General features: G+C 39.5%; 1 protein-coding gene across 6 annotated transcripts in view; it reads left to right on the top strand.

The window, feature by feature from the left end:
* Window positions 1–22356, top strand: part of JAM2 (junctional adhesion molecule 2) — an 80845-nt gene that overhangs the window by 51444 nt on the left and 7045 nt on the right. For 3 of the 6 annotated variants that reach the window (XM_055279367.2, XM_055279366.2, XM_063639371.1), the window contains exons 4-8: window positions 6243–6395; window positions 9627–9829; window positions 13242–13341; window positions 17038–17145; window positions 20505–20520. In XM_055279367.2, the coding sequence (XP_055135342.1) occupies window positions 6243–6395; window positions 9627–9829; window positions 13242–13341; window positions 17038–17145; window positions 20505–20520 (580 nt within the window). Of the gene's footprint in view, window positions 1–6242; window positions 6396–9626; window positions 9830–13241; window positions 13342–17037; window positions 17146–20504; window positions 20525–22356 lie in introns of all 6 variants that reach the window. The other 3 variants (XR_008657835.2, XM_055279368.2, XM_063639370.1) reach the window with 2 other exon arrangements.

The raw sequence follows: 22356 nt of genomic DNA, 5'->3' as shown, positions 1-22356 counted from the left end.
CCTTCCTTCCTTCCTTCCTTCCTTCCTTCCTTCCTTCCTTCCTTCCTTTCCTTTCCTTTCCTTTCCTTTCTTTCCTTCCTTTCCTTCCTTTCCTTTCCTTTCTTCTTCTTCTTCCTTTCTTTCTTTTTTCAAGGTCTTGTTCTCTTGCCCAGTCTGGAGCACAGTGCTATGATCATGGCTCACTGCAGCCTCCACCTCCAGGGCTCAAGTTATCCTCCCATCTCAGTCCCCAAGTAGGTGGGACTACAGGTGCACACCAATATGCTCAGCTAATTTAATTTTGTTTATTTATTTATTTTTTGTAGAGATGAGGTGAGGTCTCCCTATGTTGCCCAGTCTGGTCTTGAACTCCTGGGCTCAACCCATCCTCCTGCCTCAGACTCCAAAAGTACTGGAATTACAGGTGTGAGCCACTTGCCTGGCTATAGATAAATTCCTGAGAGAAAGGAATTAAAAAATGGTGTGGTTTGGAAATGGAAGGTTGCTTCTCAGTCATAATGCTGTCACCCTATTTCCTTAACTCCATTTGAAAGGTAGGCCACCACTGAGAAGCTCAGGGAGTTAAGACTTATGGGTGGGTTATGACAGCAACCATTATCAAGTGCTTTATTTTCTTTTTTTTCTTTTGTTTTACATTTCTTTCTACTACCTACTGTTGCCATTGAATATGTGATGAACTTATAATTTAAAATATTGATAATGACGGATGAACTGTTATAATGTCCATTTGCTTCAAAATAAACCAGTGGTTAATGATGCAGATGAAACAAGATAAACCATGCATTGATTACTATTATAGCTGGTCAATGATACATTGAGGTACAATTCACTCTACTTTCTAATGTTGTATATGCTTGAATCTTTCCATTATAAATATTTCTAAAGGTGGAAATACAATTTTACAAGTGTAATAAACATGTTATTATTTTAAAATACTATGTATTTCTTTAATGTTAAAGAATTAAGTGAAAATGTTTGAAGTTTATAGAAAATTTAAAATATCCCCTCGAGTTCTTATCTGTCAAGATAAGACTACTGGCTGTAAGGTGTTAATAGCACAGCTGTCTTCACTTGAATTTTCTGTAGTTGCCATTTCTGGCATGTGCAGAAATGCAAAACTATTATTTTATGCAAAACTATTTATTTGAGCCACTGTACCTGCCTAATTTTTACATTTTTTTAAAGAGATGAGATCTGGCCATGTTCCAAGGCTGGCCTCAAACTTCTGTCCTCAAGCGATCTTCCCACCTCAGCCTTCCAATTGGCTGGGACTACAGGTGCAAGCCACCACACTGGGTGCAAAACATTATTTTAATTCTGAATATGTTACTATCAAAAAATAAAATAATGTTTTTAACCATCTTTTCTTGTGCCGCAGTGTTACGTGGGCCACCACACATAAAGTTACTGTTCCAGTCAATTAAACCAGACTCCCTGGTTTTCTGAAGACATGAATATTTTTACAAGGGAACTAGAAAGGGAATGAGGCAAGCATTTGAGCTGAATTCTTTAAAATATAACATGGGGCTGGGCACGGTGGCTCATGTCTGTAATCCCAGCATTTTGGGAGGCCAATGCATGAGGATCACTTGAGGCCAGGAGTTCAAGACCAGCCTGGCCAACATGGTGAAATCCCATCTCTACTAACAGGTTCTGAAATTGTGGCAATAATCAATAGCTTACCAACCAAAAAGAGTCCAGGACCTGATGGATTCACAGCTGAATTCTACCAGAGGTACAAGGAGGAACTGGTACCATTCCTTCTGAAACTATTCCAATCGATAGAAAAAGAGGGAATCCTCCCTAATACATTTTACGAAGCCAGCATCGTCCTGATACCAAAACCTGGCAGAGACTTAACCAAAAAAGAGAATTTCAGACCAATATCCTTGCTGAACATTGATGCGAAAATCCTCAATAAAATACTGGCAACCCGAATCCAGCAGCACATCAAAAAGCTTATCCACCATGATCAAGTGGGCTTCATCCCTGGGATGCAAGGCTGGTTCAACATACACAAATCAATAAATGTAATCCAGCATATAAACAGAACCAAAGACAAAAACCACATGATTATCTCAATAGATGCAGAAAAGGCCTTTGACAAAATTCAACAACCCTTCATGCTAAAAACTCTCGATAAATTAGGTATTGATGGGACATATCTCAAAATAATAACAGCTATCTATGACAAACCCACAGCCAATATCATACTGAATGGGCAAAAACTGGAAGCATTCCCTTTGAAAACTGGCACAAGACAGGGATGCCCTCTCTCACCACTCCTATTCAACATAGTGCTGGAAGTTCTGGCCAGAGCAATCAGGCAGGAGAAGGAAATAAAGGGTATTCAATTAGGAAAAGAGGAAGTCAAATTGTCCCTGTTTGCAGATGACATGATTGTATATCTAGAAAACCCCATTGTCTCAGCCCAAAATCTCCTTAAGCTGATTAGCAACTTCAGCAAAGTCTCAGGATACAAAATTAATGTACAAAAATCACAAGTATTCTTGTACACCAATAACAGACAAACAGAGAGCCAAATCATGAGTGAACTCCCATTCACAATTGCTTCAAAGAGAATAAAATACCTAGGAATCCAACTTACAAGGGATGTGAAAGACCTCTTCAAGGAGAACTACAAACCACTGCTCAATGAAATAAAAGAGGATACAAACAAATGGAAGAACATTCCATGCTCATGGGTTGGAAGAATCAATATCGTGAAAATGGCCATACTGCCCAAGGTAATTTATAGATTCAATGCCATCCCCATCAAGCTACCAATGACTTTCTTCACAGAATTGGAAAAAACTACTTTAAAGTTCATATGGAACCAAAAAAGAGCCCGCATCGCCAAGTTAATCCTAAGCCAAAGGAACAAAGCTGGAGGCATCACGCTACCTGACTTTAAACTCTACTACAAGGCTACAGTAACCAAAACAGCATGGTACTGGTACCACAACAGAGACATAGATCAATGGAACAGAACAGAGCCCTCAGAAATGATGCCGCATAGCTACAACTATCTGATCTTTGACAAACCTGACAAAAACAAGAAATGGGGAAAGGATTCCCTATTTAATAAATGGTGCTGGGAAAACTGGCTAGCCATATGTAGAAAGCTGCAACTGGATCCCTTCCTTACACCTTATACAAAAATTAATTCAAGATGGATTAAAGACTTATATGTTAGACCTAAAACCATTAAAATCCTACAAGAAAACCTAGGCAATACCATTCAGGACATAGGCGTGGGCAAGGACTTCATGTCTAAAACACCAAAAGCAATGGCAACAAAAGCCAAAATCGACAAATGGGATCTCATTAAACTAAAGAGCTTCTGCACAGCAAAAGAAACTATCATCAGAGTGAACAGGCAACCTACACAATGGGAGAAAATTTTTGCAACCTACTCATCTGACAAAGGGCTAATATCCAGAATCTACAATGAACTCAAACAAATTTACAAGAAAAAAAACAAACAACCCCATCAAAAAGTGGGCAGAGGACATGAACAGACACTTCTCAAAAGAAGACATTTATGCAGCCAAAAAACACATGAAGAAATGCTCCTCATCACTGGCCATCAGAGAAATGCAAATCAAAACCACAATGAGATACCATCTCACACCAGTTAGAATGGCCATCATTAAAAAATCAGCAAACAACAGGTGCTGGAGAGGATGTGGAGAAATAGGAACACTTTTACACTGTTGGTGGGACTGTAAACTAGTTCAACCATTGTGGAAGTCAGTGTGGCGATTCCTCAGGGATCTCGAACTAGAAATACCATTTGACCCAGCCATCCCATTACTGGGTATATACCCAAAGGACTATAAATCATGCTGCTATAAAGACACATGCACACGTATGTTTATTGTGGCACTATTCACAATAGCAAAGAGTTGGAACCAACCCAAATGTCCAACAACGATAGACTGGATTAAGAAAATGTGGCACATATACACCATGGAATACTATGCAGCCATAAAAAATGATGAGTTCGTGTCCTTTGTAGGGACATGGATGAAACTGGAAAACATCATTCTCAGTAAACTATCGCAAGGACAAAAAACCAAACACCGCATGTTCTCACTCATAGGTGGGAATTGAACAATGAGAACTCATGGACACAGGAAGGGGAACATCACGCTCCGGGGACTGTTGTGGGGCGGGGGGAGGGGGGAGGGACAGCATTAGGAGATACACCTAATGCTAAATGACGAGTTAATGGGTACAGGAAATCAACATGGCACATGGATACATATGTAACAAACCTGCACATTGTGCACATGTACCCTAAAACCCTAAAGTATAATAAAAAATAAAAAATAAAAAAAATAAAAAAATACAAAATACAAAAATTAGCCAGAGTGGTGGTGTACATCTGTAATCCCAGATTCTCGGGAGGCTGAGGCATGAGAATGGCTTGCAGTGAGCCAAGATCACACCACTGCACTCCAGCCTGGGCAACAGAGCAAGACTCTGTCTCAAAAAAAAAAATTTATATACATAATATAGAAGGGCCTCAGTGGCCAGGCCTGCTGGCAGCTTCTCCTCACAGGGCCCATGCTGGAGCTGACAGCCTGCCAGGGAGCTGGGCACCTGGAGACGGGGTGAGAGCACTGGGGTCAGCCAGAGATCAAACACGTCAGTGAAGGCCCAGAGCAGCTCACAAGATAAAATAACAGTCCACTTCGTAAACCAACAGTGAAACATTAACAAACAAAGGACAAGTTGATGACTCTCTGCTAGATGTTGTGGTTGAAAATAATGTAGATATTGATGGGTTTGTTGCATGGCAGGGAACCTTGGCTTGCTCTGTCACCTCATTTTTGAAAAGCACATATTTGAGAAGTTAGACACAATTACTGACAAGGAGATTGGCATGCTTGATCTGGCATATGGACTGACGGACAGGTCAGAGTTGTATTGCCAAATCTGTTTGACAAAATCTATGGGCCATATGACTGTCTGAGTACCTGATGGAGTGGCCAGTGCCAGACAATCCACTGATACGGGCAAGACCACCTAAGCAGAATAAATAGCAATGATTTCACTAAATTTTACCTATTTTATAATTATTTCTTAATATAATTAAATAAAAACATACATGAATGAACTTATTATTATGACCAACTTTACTATTTTAATTCACCTTGTATAACTACTGAATTTTGTAGTTCTGAAAATATGCAATTTTTATATTTGTTAAATTAGAAAAAGGTCAGTTAAATATTAGAAAATAACTAATATGACAATACCTTACAAATTTTGCCTTACGTTTGTTTAGCAACTTTTAGCAAAATGTTTTCACGTGGCCTTATGTCTGCTTACCTAGAAAGTAAATTTTTTAAAAAAGATATTATTATCCCTGTTTTATGTGAGTGAAGGCAAAGACCTAAAATGGCTTGTTAAGGGCCACCCAACTAATTAGAAAATTTGTACACACCTGCATCTTGTTACTATGAGGTATATGTTAGACTGAAACTGGAGAAATTATGACTATCTTACAGCAGCAATTAATTCTGACTGCATATGGACAAAAACATTTAATTGCTCAGTGAACTGCTTAACTGACAGTTATTAACCTTATACATAAAGATTTCAAAATTTTCATTCAGTGAGAAGTATAAGGTTGAACATAGGCATTACAACACTGCCAAAAAAGTTAGCTAGTAGAATAAACTAAAATTAGATGTCAAAATGAAATAAAATATGAGAATATAAAACTAAATGTGCTTTTTTGAATTTTTTTTTTTTTTTTGAGACTGAGTCTCGCTCTGTCGCCCAGGCTGGAGTGCAGTGACACAATCTCGGCTCACTGCAGCCTCTGCCTCCTGGGTTCAAGCAATTCTCCTGCCTCAGCCTCCCGAGTAGCTGGGATTACAGGCGCCCGCCACCACACTCAGCTAATTTTTTGTATTTTTAGTAGAGACGGGGTTTCACCATGTTGGCCAGGCTGGTCTTGAACTCCTGACTTAGTGATCCACCCGCCTTGGCCTCCTAAAGTGCTGGGATTACAGGCATGAGCCATTACGCCTGGCCTTTTGAACATTTTAAAAACTGTCCTTTCCAAAATGAAAATTTTAAATAACAGCATCCATATACAGCTTTAAACTTGAGTTTATTAAAAGGGAAATAAATGCTTTGGTTACTAAATGAACTGACTAGAGGAAGGTATTACACAGAAAGCTACTTGGATTATTACTAACATCAATGTCTTCTTTTTCTAAAAGGTGATTTTAAAAATCGAGCTGAGATGATAGATTTCAATATCCGGATCAAAAATGTGACAAGAAGTGATGCGGGGAAATATCGTTGTGAAGTTAGTGCCCCATCTGAGCAAGGCCAAAACCTGGAAGAGGATACAGTCACTCTGGAAGTATTAGGTGATGTGCATGTATATGTGTGACTACGTCTCCCACCCTTCTCCACCACCCAGCCCTGGGGGCATCCAAGCATTGGTCCATGAACATGCCAGCATCAACTGGGAGCCTCAACCAGTCAAGTTACAGAGACCATAAGCATCACCTTCCTGGCAAGCTCTTGGCCATTTCTCCCCCTCTCCTCATTGGCTGCTGAAATTTTAGTAATGCGTTATCACAAAGTATCTCTTTGTTAAAGATGGAGGCAATTCCTAATGATCCTACAATGTACATAGGAGTATCTTTCCTGAGAGTTTATTTTTCAATAGTTTTCAGCATATACACAATTTCTCCAACCATTTAAAGTAGTATCACATGAGATGGTAGGGAAGCAATAACACACAAAAAAGTAGACCGAAGGTAGGATTAGAAGTCATTTGGTAAATAAAGGAAATTGACATTGATTATGTACCTGATATGTTAGCCCTTTTCACATAAGTAAGTTTACTTCATCTTCATTAATATGATTTTTATAGATGACCAAATGGAAGTTAAATTATTTAACAAGGCCATACAGCTAGAAAGTGTCTGGACTAAGATTTGAATCCAGATGGGGTTAACTCCAAAACCAGTATGTTTAGTTTCTATAAGAATTATGGATAGACTAGATACAGGGGCTCATGCCTCTAATCCCACCACTTTGGGAGGTTGAAGTGAGAGGACCCTTTGAGGTCAGGGAGATTGAGACCAGCCTGGGCAGCATAGTGAGTCCCCTATATCACTCTCTCTAAAAAAAAATAAATAAAAAGCCATTTGTGTTGTTATGCACCTGTAGTCTCAGCTACTTGGGAGGCTGAGGCTGGAGGATTACTTGAGCCCGGGAGTTCAAGGCTGCAATGAGCTATGATTGTGCCACTGCACTTTAACCTGGGAGACAGCAGGACTTTCTCAAAAAAAAAGAATCATTGATAGATAGTAACAGCTCATGATGGTAGTTTGTGGAGGAACACGATCTCTTCTCTTTCAGTGGTGGTGTATAATCTACCAAGTTACAAGACTAAAACAGCTCTCCTTCCTTTTTCATGTTGTTCATGCTCTTTCTGAAATACTAGTGATGCACTAGTATAGGAGAAATTTAAATCAGAAAACCTTGCAGCAGATCCGGCCAGTTTATTCATTTTCTAGTGTTATATAACAACTAAATAGTTCTGTAGAGCAGAAGTCCAACAAGAAGACTGGATATCTGCCCAAAGTATCACAAGGCTGAAATCAAGGTGTTGACAAGGCTGAGTTCTCATCTACAGGCTATGAGGAAAATCTGTTTCCAGGCTCATTCTTGGTGTTGGCAGATTTTGGTTCCTTGTGGTTGTAGGACCGAGGTCCCTGTTCCATGCTGGCTATCAGTTGGTGGGCCACACTCAACTCCTAGAGGCCACCACATTCCCTGTAACATGGTCCCTTCCATCTTCAATGAAAGAAAAGCATATCAAATTCTTGTACTTCATTTTTGTTGTTGTTTTGAGACAAGATTTTGCTCTGTCTTCCAGATCATGGCTTACTACAACCTCAACCTCCTTGGCTTAAGTGATTCTCCCATCTCAGCCTCCCATCTCAGCTGAGACAACAGGCACACACCCATTTTTTTTTTTTTTTTGTAGAAACATGATCTCACTATGTTTCCCAGGCTGGTCTCAAACTCCCAGCCTCAAGCGATCCTCCTGCCTTGGCCTCCAAAAATGCTGGGATTACAGGCATGAGCCACTACACCTAGCCTTCTCCTTGTGCCTTGAGTATGTGACTTTCCCTTCTGTAATCAGCCAGAGAAAACTCTCTGCTTTTAAAGGTTCATGTGATTAGGTCAAACCCATTCATGAAATCATTCTATCTTAGAGACAATGGTTTTGGGACCTCAGTTACATTTCCAAAATCTTTCTACTATAGTACCTAGATTAGTGTTTGATTGAATAATTGGAAAAAAAAAGTGTATTTATACCAAGGACTGCAATCTTGGGAGACCACCTTGGAATTCTGCAGTAGAAATACTGCAATCTTGGGAGACTACCTTAGAATACGGCCAGTTCTGGGTTTTGCTGGATAATAAATAGGTCACCTAATGAAGTTTGGTTTACTTTCCAATCCCTGAGACCAGAATAACCCTAATACCTGGACCAGGTATTTTCTAACTTGGCCAGTTCTAGACAGAATGAGATTTATAGTTGAGTACTGGGCCTGAAAAAAATACTCAGGTTTGGCCAGGCATGGTGGCTCATGCCTGTAATCCCAGCACTGTGGGAGGCCAAAGCAGGAGGATTGCTTAAGCCTAGGAGTTCAAGACTAGCCTGGGCAACATAGTGAGACCCTGTCTATACAAAAACATTTTTAAAAATTAGCTGGTCATGGTGGCTCGAGCCTATATTCCAGCTACTTGGGAGGTTGAGGTGGAAGGATCAATCGCTTGAGCTTGGGAGGTTGAGGCTACAGTAAACCATGATCACGCCACTGTACTCCAGCCTGGGTTATAGGGTGAGATTCTGCCTCAAAAAAAAAAATCTATCTGCACACACACGCACACACACTCTCTCTCTCTCTCTCGTTAGGCTTCTTTTAAATATAAGTGGTAATAAACCAATTGAAGAAAACAGTAGAGACTGTTTATCTAATAAAGAATAGCTGTTGTATAAGCTAAAGTAATGCTTATTATTATAACAGATAAACCCTTAACTCTCAGTGAGTTGCTTAACATAGTAAGTTTCTTTCTCACTTAAGTAAAGCCTAAATAGTTGGGACAGTGGTGGAGGAGCCATATTACTTTATTTCATGAAATCATTAGAGACTCAACCTAATATAGGTCTGACATCTTCAATACATGACGTTCCAAGGTCACCATTGTTGTTGACACGTACTTGGTAGTAGGAGGGGGTGGAGGATATGAATGGACATGTGGGAGGTTTTTAATTAGTCTGGCCCAGAAATGGGATATATCACTTTTTCCCACATTCCATTGGCCAGAACTCATGTATATGACCCCATCTGGCAACAAGAGTGCTGGGAAACATGGTCAACTGTGTGCCCATGAAGAAAGAAGATGGGTTTGTTGGACAAGTAAGGAGTCTCTATCACAGGGTCCAGTAAGCACACCTCTTTACCTGGCTATTAAAACCCTTGATTGTAGAGACAAAGTCAACAGCTTTGAAGAAAACAAACAATCTTGATTAGCTTATAAATAACCAATATCATTTGACTTTCATTGTTCAGTGGCTCCAGCAGTTCCATCATGTGAAGTACCCTCTTCTGCTCTGAGTGGAACTGTGGTAGAGCTACGATGTCAAGACAAAGAAGGGAATCCAGCTCCTGAATACACATGGTTTAAGGATGGCATCCGTTTGCTAGAAAATCCCAGACTTGGCTCCCAAAGCACCAACAGCTCATACACAATGAATACAAAAACTGGAACTCTGGTAAGGTCATTTGGAACTCTGGTAAGGTCAAGAATTGACTTGATAACTGTCTTGCATTTGGATAAAAAAAATTATTAGAACTTAAGATGATGTTGAATAGAGAACTGATACCATTGCTTGCTAAGTGGAGAGAGGCAGGGGCAGCAGAAAAGATGGCAGCACTTGTACCAAGAAGTGATGGAAAGAGCTACTACAAGATATGGGAAGAGAAAACAGAGACTGAGGGAGCTAAGTGTGCAAGGACCAGTAAAAGAGCAAAGGGGCAAAGGCTCCTGAAACAAAGGAGCAAAGGCTGTGTGTTTATCTTTTCAGAATTTAAAAAGATTCTAGAATTGATAATCCTATAAATGATACCAATTAAGATTTTCCTAGACCCTAAGCTACTTCCTGGTAGTAACTCTGGCTCTTTAAAGGAAATGTTTATTATTTGCTGCTGCAGCGAACTCGCTTGTGACTTAGGAAAGTGCATTAACCCTTTTACCAGGGAGGCCTTCATATATATAGGTGGTGTTTCCTAGGAATTAGAAATACCTAGACTACCGAGTACTACCATGTGCTATAAACTTCAAAAATTGCGCAGCCGGGCGCAGTGGCTCACGCCTGTAATCCCAGCACTTTGGGAGGCCGAGGCGGGCGGATCACAGGTCAGGAGATCAAGACCATCCTGGCTAACACGGTGAAACCCTGTCTCTACTAAAAATACAAAAAGCTTAGCCGGGCGTGGTGGCGGGCGCCTGCAGTCCCAGCTACTCGAGAGGTTGAGCCAGGAGAATGGCGGAAACCCGGGAGGCGGAGCTTGCAGTGAGCAGAGATCACGCCACTGCCCTGTAGCCTGGGTGACAGAGCCAGACTCTGTCTCAAAAAGAAAAAAAAAAAAAAAATGCATGCTGCCTTCTTAAGTAACAGTGCCCCCAAAGCCCACTAAGCCTGATTCATGATGATGAATCAGGCAGTTATCTACAGCTGTCTTCTGGCCTGGAAAATTACTAAGTGCAGCCTCAATTTACAACATCAGGCAAATGCATGAAAACTTGCTTGGGGATACCCTGACCATGTGAAAATAGTAACTGTAGTCAATCATGGTAGGATTCCTATATCATTAAATATTTCCATGACTGTAGATCACCAACAATTGACTCTGTGACTTTAGTATCTATTACTTTAGATTGAGTCCAGATATTCTGTTTCCTCTAGTAAAATATTCTTATTGAAAGACTTTCTAGGAATACTGATGACAATCTATAAGCAAGCTCTGTGAAGCTAATTACATTTGAAAAAAGTATTTTACTTTTTCATCTTTGATTATAGGAATAGAAGTGGAAGTTTAAAAAAGGGTCATTAAGCTTGAAGCTTTTTAAAAAAAATTCAGTCAATGTAATATTCTATGTCAGTTTAAAATTGTCTGCCTTCCAGCAATGCAGAATCACTATGACAGCCATTAGCAAAAAAACTTAAAGGCGTGGTGATAATAACAATTTTAATAATTTTTTTAATGGTTTTGAGACAGAGTCTTGCTCTATTGCCCTGGCTGGAGTGCATTGATGCAGTCTTGGCTCACTGCAACCTCTGCCTCCTAGGTTCAAGCAATTCTCCTGCCTCAGCCTCCAGCGTAGCTGGGACTACAAGCACCTGCCACCATGCCTGGCAAATTTTTGTATATTTAGTAGAGACGGGGTTTCTCCATGTTGGCCAGGCTGGTCTCGCGCTCCTCACCTCAAGTGATCTGCTCGCCTTGGCCTCCCAAGGTGCTGGGATTACAGCTGTGAGTCACCGTACCCAGCCAATTTTAATGAATTTTGAAAGGAGGATATAATGCTTCATTCCTTTCATCTACAAGTGCACAATAACATTTACAAACCAGATCTTCTGATAAACAAAAAAGCAAATTGCTAAAGTGGCTGAATAATAAAGCCTATTGGATGCAGTTACTTCTTAAGCACGGCCACGCTCTGGCCTCTCAGCAGTCAGCAGGCGCAGTCAGCAGGTCTGAGTGATTTTACACTGAGCAATTGGGCAGAAAAACCTGCTGTCACACTTTGCTATATTTACTTTTCAAATTTATTTTTTCTCAGGGCAGTTGGTAAAAGCCCCAAGGCAAGTCTGAAAGGATACAGATTCACTTTCCTCAGCTAACCTCAACCCTTGAAATAGCTTGTGATGTCAAAGGAATGCACCTGGGTTGAACTAGGATGGGTTCTTACGTGAGAAATGAACAACAAAGACTCCAGTGTATGGAAGCCAATGACTTCCTTTTAATTACCAGCTATAATATGCTGGAAGATCATTTTGGGTTTTAGTCTAACATATTATTTATATGTAACCTTGGCCCTGAGTTCATGGTGAATATTCTAAAAGCATTCTGGCTTTGAGGAGAGTGACAGATGATTCCATAGGGTGGAAAATTAAAAAAAGAAAAACAGGAAAACTTTCTCTCCCTCCATTTAGGAGGATCTAAGACAATGACCCTTCAAGGTGACCGGGATTACACTCCCTTTCTTCCCTCCCTCCAGCCCTTTCTTCTTTCCTTCCTTCCTTTCTCCCTCTCTCCCTCCCTCTCTTCCTTCCTTTCTCCCTCCCTCCCTCCCTCCCTCCCTTCTTTCTTTCTCCCTCCCTCCCTCCCTCCCTCCCTTCTTTCTTTCTCCCTCCCTCCCTCCCTCCCTCCCTTCTTTCTTTCTCCCTCCCTCCCTCCCTCCCTTCTTTCTTTTATCCTCTTCTTCCTTTTTGTCTGCCTTCATTCCTTCCAAATATCCTCCAAGGGGATAAAACTACTGATAAAAATAACAAAGCCTATTATATCAGTCTTAGCTTTTGGTTGCTTTGACAGGGATGGGAAGGAGCAAGGGCTGGCTTTTCTTTTCAAATTAAAAAAAATTCTAGAACTGATAGAATCCACAATCCTATAAACCGATACCAATTAAGATTTTCCTAGGCCCTAAGCTACTTCCTGGTAGTAACTGGCTCTTTAAAGGAAGTGTTTATTGTTGGCTGCTGCAGTGAACTCGCTTGTCACTTAGGAAAGTGCATTAACCCTTTTACCAGGGAGGCCTGCCCTTCATTTATAAATGATGTTTCCTAGGAATTAGAAATACCTAGACTACTTAATACTACCATGTGTTATGAACTTTAAAAAACGTTCACTGCCTTCCTCACTGTACTGCTTTCACGGTTAAAAAAAAAAAAAGGAACTTCCCTGTATGTATTTTATCTTTGTTCTTCTCGTCAAATTAAGCAAAAGTCTAGCTTAAACTCCTTGAAGTCATGGTAGATTTTAAAATTCATAGTAAAGACAGAAAGTCCCAAATTTTTAAAAAGGAAAGACAAACTTAATGCTAAAATTTGAGGGACAGGTTTATTTAAAAAGTCTACTTATAGATCTATGGCTTAAAAAATATATTTTTGCATCCACAAATAGCAATTTAATACTGTTTCCAAACTGGACACTGGAGAATATTCCTGTGAAGCCCGCAATTCTGTTGGATATCGCAGGTGTCCTGGGAAACGAATGCAAGTAGGTAAGCATGAAATACTGGGAGGAACAAATGGTTTGCAATTAGACTGTGAAGTACAGCATTTGGGGGTACAAGGAGCAAGGAGCAGGAAATGTCTGAGTGACTTGAAGAATAAACAGGAGAGAAAGATTAAAATTAACTTGATATGGTGTGTTGCAAAGAAGCAAAGATGCTGTTTTTAAGCCATCTCCCAAATAAGCTAAAAATACTTAGTATTGTATTTAACAACTTTTTTTATTTTTTTAAATAATCGTTTTTAAAATACATTCTTCTAAGTAATCTTTCTCTCAAATAAAAGCTAAGTATCTTGTAGTCTAAATTGTTGAAGGTCCAGAAGTTTGAATTTCTGATATTTTTAAAATTCAGGAATGTATATCAGTGATATTATCCACCATATTAATTCAGGTGTTGACATTTATAGTCAATGTAGCAGTTATTTAAGTAATCAGAAAGTATCCCTTTCATGCTGCTTTGAAATTATCATTTAAAAAAAATTCATCACAACATGTTTAAAAATTAAGGCATTGTTTTCTTAGTTTCATTTATTAACATACGTCCTCATGGGTTTTTTTTGTTGTTGTTTTGTTTTTGTTTTTGCTTTTTGGAGACAGGGTCTTTATCTGTTGCCCAGGCTGGAGGGCAGTGTCGCGATCTCGGCTCACTGCAACCTCTGCCTCCCAGGTTCAAGCAATTCTCCTGTCTCAGCCTCCCAAGTAGCTGGGATTACAGGCATGCCCACCGTACCCAGCTAATTTTGGTATTTTTAGTAGAGACAGGGTTTCACCATGTTGGTCAGGCTGGTCTCGAACTCCTGATCTCAGGTGATCTGCCCACCTCGGCCTCCCAAAGTGCTGGGATTACAGGTGTGAGCCACTGTACCCGGCCTGTCCTCATGGTTTTTACCATTACCTTGTCTACCAGCACTATTTCTGTTTATTTTTCCTTCCATTTAAATGGTCCTGTTGAATTTAAACGTCTACCTTTGCCTTCTCTGAAGGAATCATATCCAGGAAGTCATGGTTTTGATGTATTAGTTACTTTTCCTTAGCACACAATAAATACATAACGAATACAATTTAAATGTTTGTTTCTCCACTAGGACCACTTTAATTTGAATACGATTCTCACATATCTACTCTTTCTAAGTACAAGTTAGCTTAAAAGTTAAAATTAATTTGTTTAATGCTCATCCATTGATCCGAGGTGTTTTGTGTCCTTGGTTGGGACTTACATCTTTTGAAATACATACAAATTCATAAATTCTTTTTTTTGGTTTTCTTTGTGAATTATAACTATATTCACATGTAACCAAAATTAGAATATGTTAACTGTCCTAAAGAAATTTTTTCAAAGTGCAGAAAGTAAAGCATGGATTTGTTGGTTGTTTATGGCTGCCTCCCTATAAAACTGCAGCAGACTCCACTCACACTGAGCCTTTCAGCAATTTAGTTCCTTTTCTTTCAGTCAGAAAAATGGTACCTTCCTTTTTATAGAGACTTTTTTTCAAAAAAAAAAAAAAACCACAAAATATTTTCATACTTAATGTTACATTTTCTCTTCACTGAGGCATAATATGGCTGTACGACTTGCTCAACATCACAGAAAATGGTGAACAGGATGTAAGAAGTTAACTTACTCCTTATCTATTACTCTTCTGTCTCCCATTTCATTGAAGAAAAATAACATAAAATTCATACTACGACTCAGCACTTACAGAACAAGACAATTTTTTGTCAGTATTTTCTTTTAGGGTGAATCCTTCCTTCATAGATGTCAAATTCATTGACAAACTACAAGACAGTTTTTTTTTTGTTGTTAGATAATAGCCCTTACTTTGAATGCTTCATAGATGTCAGATTTAATGACTACTACAAAGTAAATAGAAGGCACACTTTGGTTCTCAGGAATTTCACTTATTGATTTGACTTTGCCTAAGATTATGATTACTGTAGATTTTTTTCTCTCTGCTCTTTTTAATCCAAGTAAATAAAAAGCTGAATCTTATTGACCTCTCAATACCCAAGCAAACTGAGTTTATACCAAGCAATAATTAATGTTTTCTACTCTAGTCAAATTACTAAATCTTTCAAGAGATTTATCAAGTTTTCTTTTTTAAAAATATCGATTAATATTTTGGAGGTATTTAAGAAAATTAATAACACACTTGGCATTAGGAAAGAAGTTCGAGACCAGAAGGTTTTATGATAAACAGATTCACTTAAACAGTATCTCTAAAAAGTTCATTTCCAAAATGTACATTGCTTTAAGATATTTAAGTTATTTTTAAGAAAATGCTACATAATGTTTTCTCTAGGTTATTTAATCATAGGCTAATTAAAACTTGCTTTGTAAAATGGGAACTCTTTGAAGAGTTGCTCCTTTAATAAATACATGGGAAGTATCTAAATGGCAGAAGAGTGTGGCTCATAAAATCCTCATGGACAAGATGGAGAAATATGGTCCAAACAATGTTTTGGTGGATCCACACATAGTTGAATCCCATGCTCAGAGAATGTTAATAAATTGTGTTGTATGACAGGAGGTGTCTACTAGCCTGTTACATAGTTCTTTCCTAAACAAATCCATATTCATGTTATTAATGACTTGAATTAGAGTATTTTTAATAAAATTCTCAATTTGCAGAAATGTTAAGCTTGGAAGGTTAATAATGTAATTATTAGGCAACAGAATCAATCTGAGAAGAAGAAAAAAACCTCACAGTACTTATTTCCAAACTTGGGTTCAAAAAATCCAGTTGCATTACATTAGAGGATGGATGCCTTAACAGCCACAGGAAAAGCCTCAGAGAATTTAATTCATTTTTCATAAATGGGATGACAGTTTAGTTGCATATATGTATATGGCTGTGTATGTGTGTATACACACATACACACACACCCCCATATAATTCAAGAAGGAACGTATTTCTTACACTTAGTTTTACAGAATAACAATGACATGTGCTTTTTTTTTAAGAGTCTCGCTCTGTCACCCAGACTGGAGAGAAGTAGTGCAATCATAGTTCACTATAATCTCAAACTCCTAGGCTCAAGTGATCCTCCAGCCTCAGCCTCCTGAGTAGCTGGGACTCCAGGAATGCACCACCATACCCGGATAATTTTTTTTATTTTTTTATTTTTTAGAGATGGATTCTTGCTATGTTGCCTAGGCTGGTCTCAAATTCCTAGCCTCAAGCAGTCCTCCCACCTCAGCCTCCTGAGTAGCTAGGATTACAGGCATGAGCCAACGTGCCCGGCACCGCATGCTTTCTTTGATGTTGAGTTTTTCATTATTTGTGAAATTGACATAGATGATGATGTAGAAGAATTTTAAGTAAGATGTAGGGTAGGGAGTGGCAGTAGAATACTTGAACTCATTGAACTTCAAAGATTGCTTCCAGTCTTTTAATCCTGTGAATTATTATACATCTCCAAATGAATGCAAAAGAATACATTTTATTTTTTAATCTGAGAAGTTTTTAAAATTTAGTATTTTTCCAAAGCTTAAGTTCTGTTAATATTTTTAATCAATTTTGAACTATGTCTTAGAATTGAGTTAGTTGAACAGGCTTCACAATCATTAAAGTATGCTTTATGATATAGCTGCAAAGGGGACCTTTTTTTGAAACTTTTCAATTTAATGACTGCATTTGTCCGTGTAATCCACATATACGTATGCGTAATTTATTTTGCATTCCAGATGATCTCAACATAAGTGGCATCATAGCAGCCGTAGTAGTTGTGGCTTTAGTGATTTCCGTTTGTGGCCTTGGTGTGTGCTATGCTCAGAGGAAAGGCTACTTTTCAAGTAAGTGAATTTCACCCTTCTTTGGCAGATAACTTTGTATGGCTATGGAGTTTATTTATGAGATACTGTTTCTCCTAGAAAGTTGCTTTTTTGTTTTGTTTTGTTTTGTTTGTTTGTTTTTCAGACAGAGTCTTGCTCTGTCGCCCAGGCTGGAGTGCAGTGGTGGCAAAATCTCCACTTAATACAACCTCCACCTCCCAGGTTCAAGTGATTCTCATGTCTCAACCTCCCAAATAGCTGGGATTACAAGTGTGCACCAACACACCCAGCTCATTTTTGTATTTTTAGTACAGATGGGGTTTCGCTATGTTGGCCAGGCTGGTCTCGAACTCCTGGCCTCAAGTGATCTGCCCGCCTTGGCCTTCCAAAATGCTGGGATTACAGGCGTGAGCTTTTGTGCCTGGCCCTCTCCTAGCAAGTTCTAACAAACTCTGGAGAATATTGTTCATTTATTTTCTGCTATAGAAAATGTTCAGGATGACATGCAGGTGGTTTATGAAACACCTTGGCAAACCTAGGGAGAAAAGGCAGAACTGCCTAGTTGCACATTTCAGGGAGCACCACAGAATATGCAAGAGGCATCCTTGGAGTGGTGCAGTGCAGTGAAACAGAGATATTCAATGTGAACGGATATTTATAGTATCTTTGCCTGTCTTTAAGATCTTTTTTTGAGATGGAGTCTCACTCTGCCGCCCAGGCTGGAGGGCAGTGGCGCAATTTTGGCTCACTGCAAGCTCCACCTCCCAGGTTCACACCATTCTCCTGCCTCAGCCTCCCGAGTAGCTGGGACTACAGGCACCTGCCACCACACCCGGCTAATTTTTGTATTTTTAGTAGAGACGGGGTTTCATCGTGTTAGCCAGGATGGTCTCAATCTCCTGACCTCGTGATCCGCCCGCCTCGGCCTCCCAAAGTGCTGGGATAACAGGTGTGAGCCACCGCACCCGGCCAAGATCTTTTTATTTTAAGTTAGGAATTGTATATCTCAAGATATAAGTTGATTTCAATTTTTTTAAGAAATTTCATTGAAATAAATAAGTGAAATATTTCATCAGTGTAGACAGTGAAATGTTGAATGTTAAATTTAGGACAACTGTATTTAGAAGAGAATTGTTCAGCTGGGTGTGGTGGCTCACGCCTGTAATCCTACCACTTTGGGAGGCTGAGGCGGGCGGATCACTTGAGGTCAGGAGTTCGAGACCAGCCTGGCCAACGTGGTGAAACCCCGTCTCTACTAAAAATACAAAAATTAGCCAGCAGTGGTGGTGTGCACCTGTAGTCCCAGCTACTGAGGAGGCTGAAGCAGAAGGATAACTTGAACCTGGGAGGTGGAGGTTTCAGTGAGCCAAGATTGTGTCACTCCACTCCAGCCTGGGTGACAGAGCAAGACTCCATCTCAAAAAAACAACAAAAATAGAGAATTGTTCAGTCAAAACTAGAAACCTATTGTATTTATGAGAGCTACTTCTGTACACAGTTTTGAATTCTTCAAATTTAGACCTCTTGTAACTTCACATCTCCATTTGATAATGCAATAGGTTTGAGGTAAATGGGTGAGATTTAAAAATGTTTTATTCTCGATGCATTTCTTCACTCCCTCTTTAATATTATTGGAGAGCTCAGAAGCTGCAGCATTCTATCAGGTCCACTGGTAATAGTGTATAAAATAAAATTTTTAATTTATACACTATTTAATTTATAGCATATACAATTCTAGACCCATTGTTTTACAGCAAACATTAATTTCAGAATTTAGATTTTTAAAACCATTTTTTTTCTTTTTTTGAGACAGGGTCTCACTCTGTCACCCATGCTGAGTGCAGTGGTGTGATCATGGCTCACTGCAGCCTTGACTTTCCGGGCTCAAGCAGTCCTCCCACCTCAGCCTTCTCAAGTAGCTGGGACTACAGGCACATACCACCACACCTGGCTAATTTTCTTTTATTTTTTGTGGACACAGGTTCTTGCTCTGTTGTTCAGGCTGGTATTGAACTCCTGGGATCAAGCAATCTTCCCATCCCAACCTCCCAAAATGCTAGGATTACAGGTGTGAGCCACCACTCCTGGTCTTAAAATATGTATTTTATGCCAAAACAAAACTTAAATATAAAATGTGTTCCTAATAATACGTACAACTAGGTATTATGTCTCATAAAATGTTTCTGTGGACATGGATTCAAAGAGATGCCCTATAATTAAGAATAACTGGCCTGGGTGTGGTGGCTCACACTTGCATTCCCAACACTTTGGGAGGCTGAGGCAGGAGGATCACTTGAGTCCAGGACTTCAAGACCAGCCTGGGAAACATAGGGAGACCGTTTCTTTACAAAAAATAAAAAATAAGCCAGGCATAGTTGCACACACCTTTAGTCCCAGCTACTCAGGAGGCTAAAGTAGGAGGATCGCTTGAGCGCAGAAGGTCGAGGCTGCAGTGAGTTGTAATCTCACCACTGCACTCCAAGCTGGATAACAGAGCAAGACACTGACCAAACAAACAAACAAAAAGAGCAGCTCTGTCAATTAATACTTGTTCAGTGCTTCAATTTAGGCCACTGTAATGTAACTTTATGAATTGAATCCAGCTGTGTCCCCCTGCTGGTCATCAGTGAAAGTACAGACAAATAAGATTACTCTTTCAAAACTCTTGTCATCTTTATCTATACCCTAAAATAATACCGGTCTGAGTTTTTTAATGAGGAGCTAGTAAAAAAAATTTCATAAAATACTGAATTAATTAAAAGTTGACTTGAATATTAGGAGTTCGTTACCTAAGAATGTTACTCTCATTTTCATCTAGCAGAAAAATCTATCCAAGAGCAGCATATTCTTGAATATATGTTTAGGACAGAGGTTGGCAGACTATCTGTGGACCAAATCTGCCCTCCCCGCCTATTTTTCTATGGCCTATGAACAAAAATGGCTTTACAGATGAACATTTACAATCTATTTGATGATAGGGACTACTGACTTTGAACCCCAATTAAGAGAAATGTTATCTTCCCCAAAAGATTTCCATTTCTCTAACTAGTAGGCCTGTTTTTCAAGACTTTTATTATTATTATTATTATTATTATTATTATTATTATATTTTTATTTTATCCATAAAAATGTTTGGAAATTTGTTTTCTCTCTCGTTACTTAAGTACCTATATAGTATCCTCTTGGCCCCAAAGCCTAAAATGGTTGCTGTATGGCTCTTTACCAAAAAAGTTTGCCAACTCTTAATTTAGAAGGTATAAACGTCAGCAAGTGAAGATTAAAATTAATAAAAATAAATTCAACCCAAACTCATTTTTATATGAATCTGTATCATGCCATAATAACCCTTGCATTAATGATATATACTTATTCTTTTGTAGAAGAAACCTCCTTCCAGTAAGTATACTTTCCTACAATGCATGTCTTTCTCCTATGTCAACTAATTTTCTATTAATCATCTGTTTAAAGTCAAAAGAGAGAAGTTGGGTTATTTGTGTAGGTTTACTCTCCCAAGAAGTTACTCAAGTTTATCAAGAAATACATCTGTATTAGGCTGTTCTTGCATTGCTTTAAGAAAATACCTGGGACTGGGTAGTTTATTTTAAAAAGAGGTTTAATTGGCTCACGGTTCTGCAAGCTGTACAATCCTGGCACCAACACTGCTTGGCTTTTGGGGAGGCCTCAAGAGGCTTTTACTCATGGCTGAAGGCAAAGCGGGAGCAGGCACGTCACATGGCAAAAGCAGGAGCAAGGTTGGGGAGGTGCTACATACTTTTAAACAACCAGACCTCAAGAAAACTCAGTCACTATTCTGAGGACAGCATCAAGGGGGTGGTACCAAACCATTCGTGAGAAATCCGCCCCCATGATCTAATCAGCTCCGACAAGCCCCACCTCCAACGATGGGGATTACAATTCAACATAAGATTTGGGCGAGGCAAATATCCAGACTCTATCAACATCCCACTTCACACTTCATACCTACTTGTAAATGACAGTACAGAGAGAATGATTACCCAGACAAGAAATATGGTCACTAATTGGATTTCATAGGCATTTCCATGAACTAATTAAAAAAAACATATTTACTGTATTCTGCTAAATTGAAAATTTTCAAATAAAATTTTAGTTAACAGTCATTTTTTATATTAATTGAATACCAATTTTGTGCCTAACACTGTTCTAAGGACTGGGGATACAGCAGTGAACAAAACAGGCCAAAAACCCCACAAAACTCTGCCTTATGGAGCTTACATTCTAGTAGAGAAAGGCAGAAAATAAACAGTTAATACTATATAGTATATCAGATAGGGATATTATGGAGAAAAATAAAACAAATAAGATAATATACAATACAAAGGGTAGGAGTGGAGATTCTAATTTCAAATAGGGTGGTCAGAAAGGATCTCACTAATAAGTGATTTTTGAGAAAGGCCTGAAGAGGGCGAGGAAGCGACTGGCCGGGCGCGGTGGCTCACGCTTGTAATCCCAGCACTTTGGGAGGCCGAGGCGGGCGGATCACGAGGTCAGGAGATCGAGACCACGGTGAAACCCCGTCTCTACTAAAAATACAAAAAATTAGCCAGGCGTGGTGGCGGGCGCCTGTAGTCCCAGCTACTCGGAGAGGCTGAGGCAGGAGAATGGCTTGAACCCGGGAGGCGGAGCTTGCAGTGAGCCGAGATTGCTCCACTGCACTCCAGCCTGGGTGACAGAGCGAGACTCCGTCTCCAAAAAAAAAAAAAAAAAAAAAAGAGGGTGAGGAAGCAAGTTGTGCAAATAACCATGAGAAGAGCGTTCAGGCAGAGGGGAGACAGCAAATTGAAAGATCCTGAGGCCAGGCAAGCCTAGAGTATCTGAGGGATGTCAGCGGGACCAGGGTGGCTGGAACAGAGTGAAACAGAGATGAGTGTACAAAAGTAGCAGTGGGGGCATATTGTATGGAGTCCCTTTTACACAGTTGTGAGGAGTCTGACTTTGGTCTGAGTAAGACAGAAAGTCACTGGAGGGCTTTAAGCAGAGGAGTGGTGTCATCTTAATTTTTCAAAACTCACACTGGCTTCTCTGTTAAGAATAAACTATGAGATGACAAAAGGTGGAAGCAGGGAGATCAGGTAGCAAACTACCACACTAAGTAAGGCAAGAGAAAATGGCGGCTGGTACCAAAGCAGTGTTGGGAGATGCTGAGAAGTGACAGTGTTTTGGATATCATGTTTTAATAACTTGCTGATCTGT

The sequence above is a fragment of the Symphalangus syndactylus genome, chromosome 5 (genome assembly GCF_028878055.3).
Source record: "Symphalangus syndactylus isolate Jambi chromosome 5, NHGRI_mSymSyn1-v2.1_pri, whole genome shotgun sequence".
NCBI lineage: Eukaryota > Metazoa > Chordata > Mammalia > Primates > Hylobatidae > Symphalangus > Symphalangus syndactylus.
Note: the sequence above shows the minus strand (reverse complement) of the source record. Positions and strands in the feature narration are given on the sequence as shown.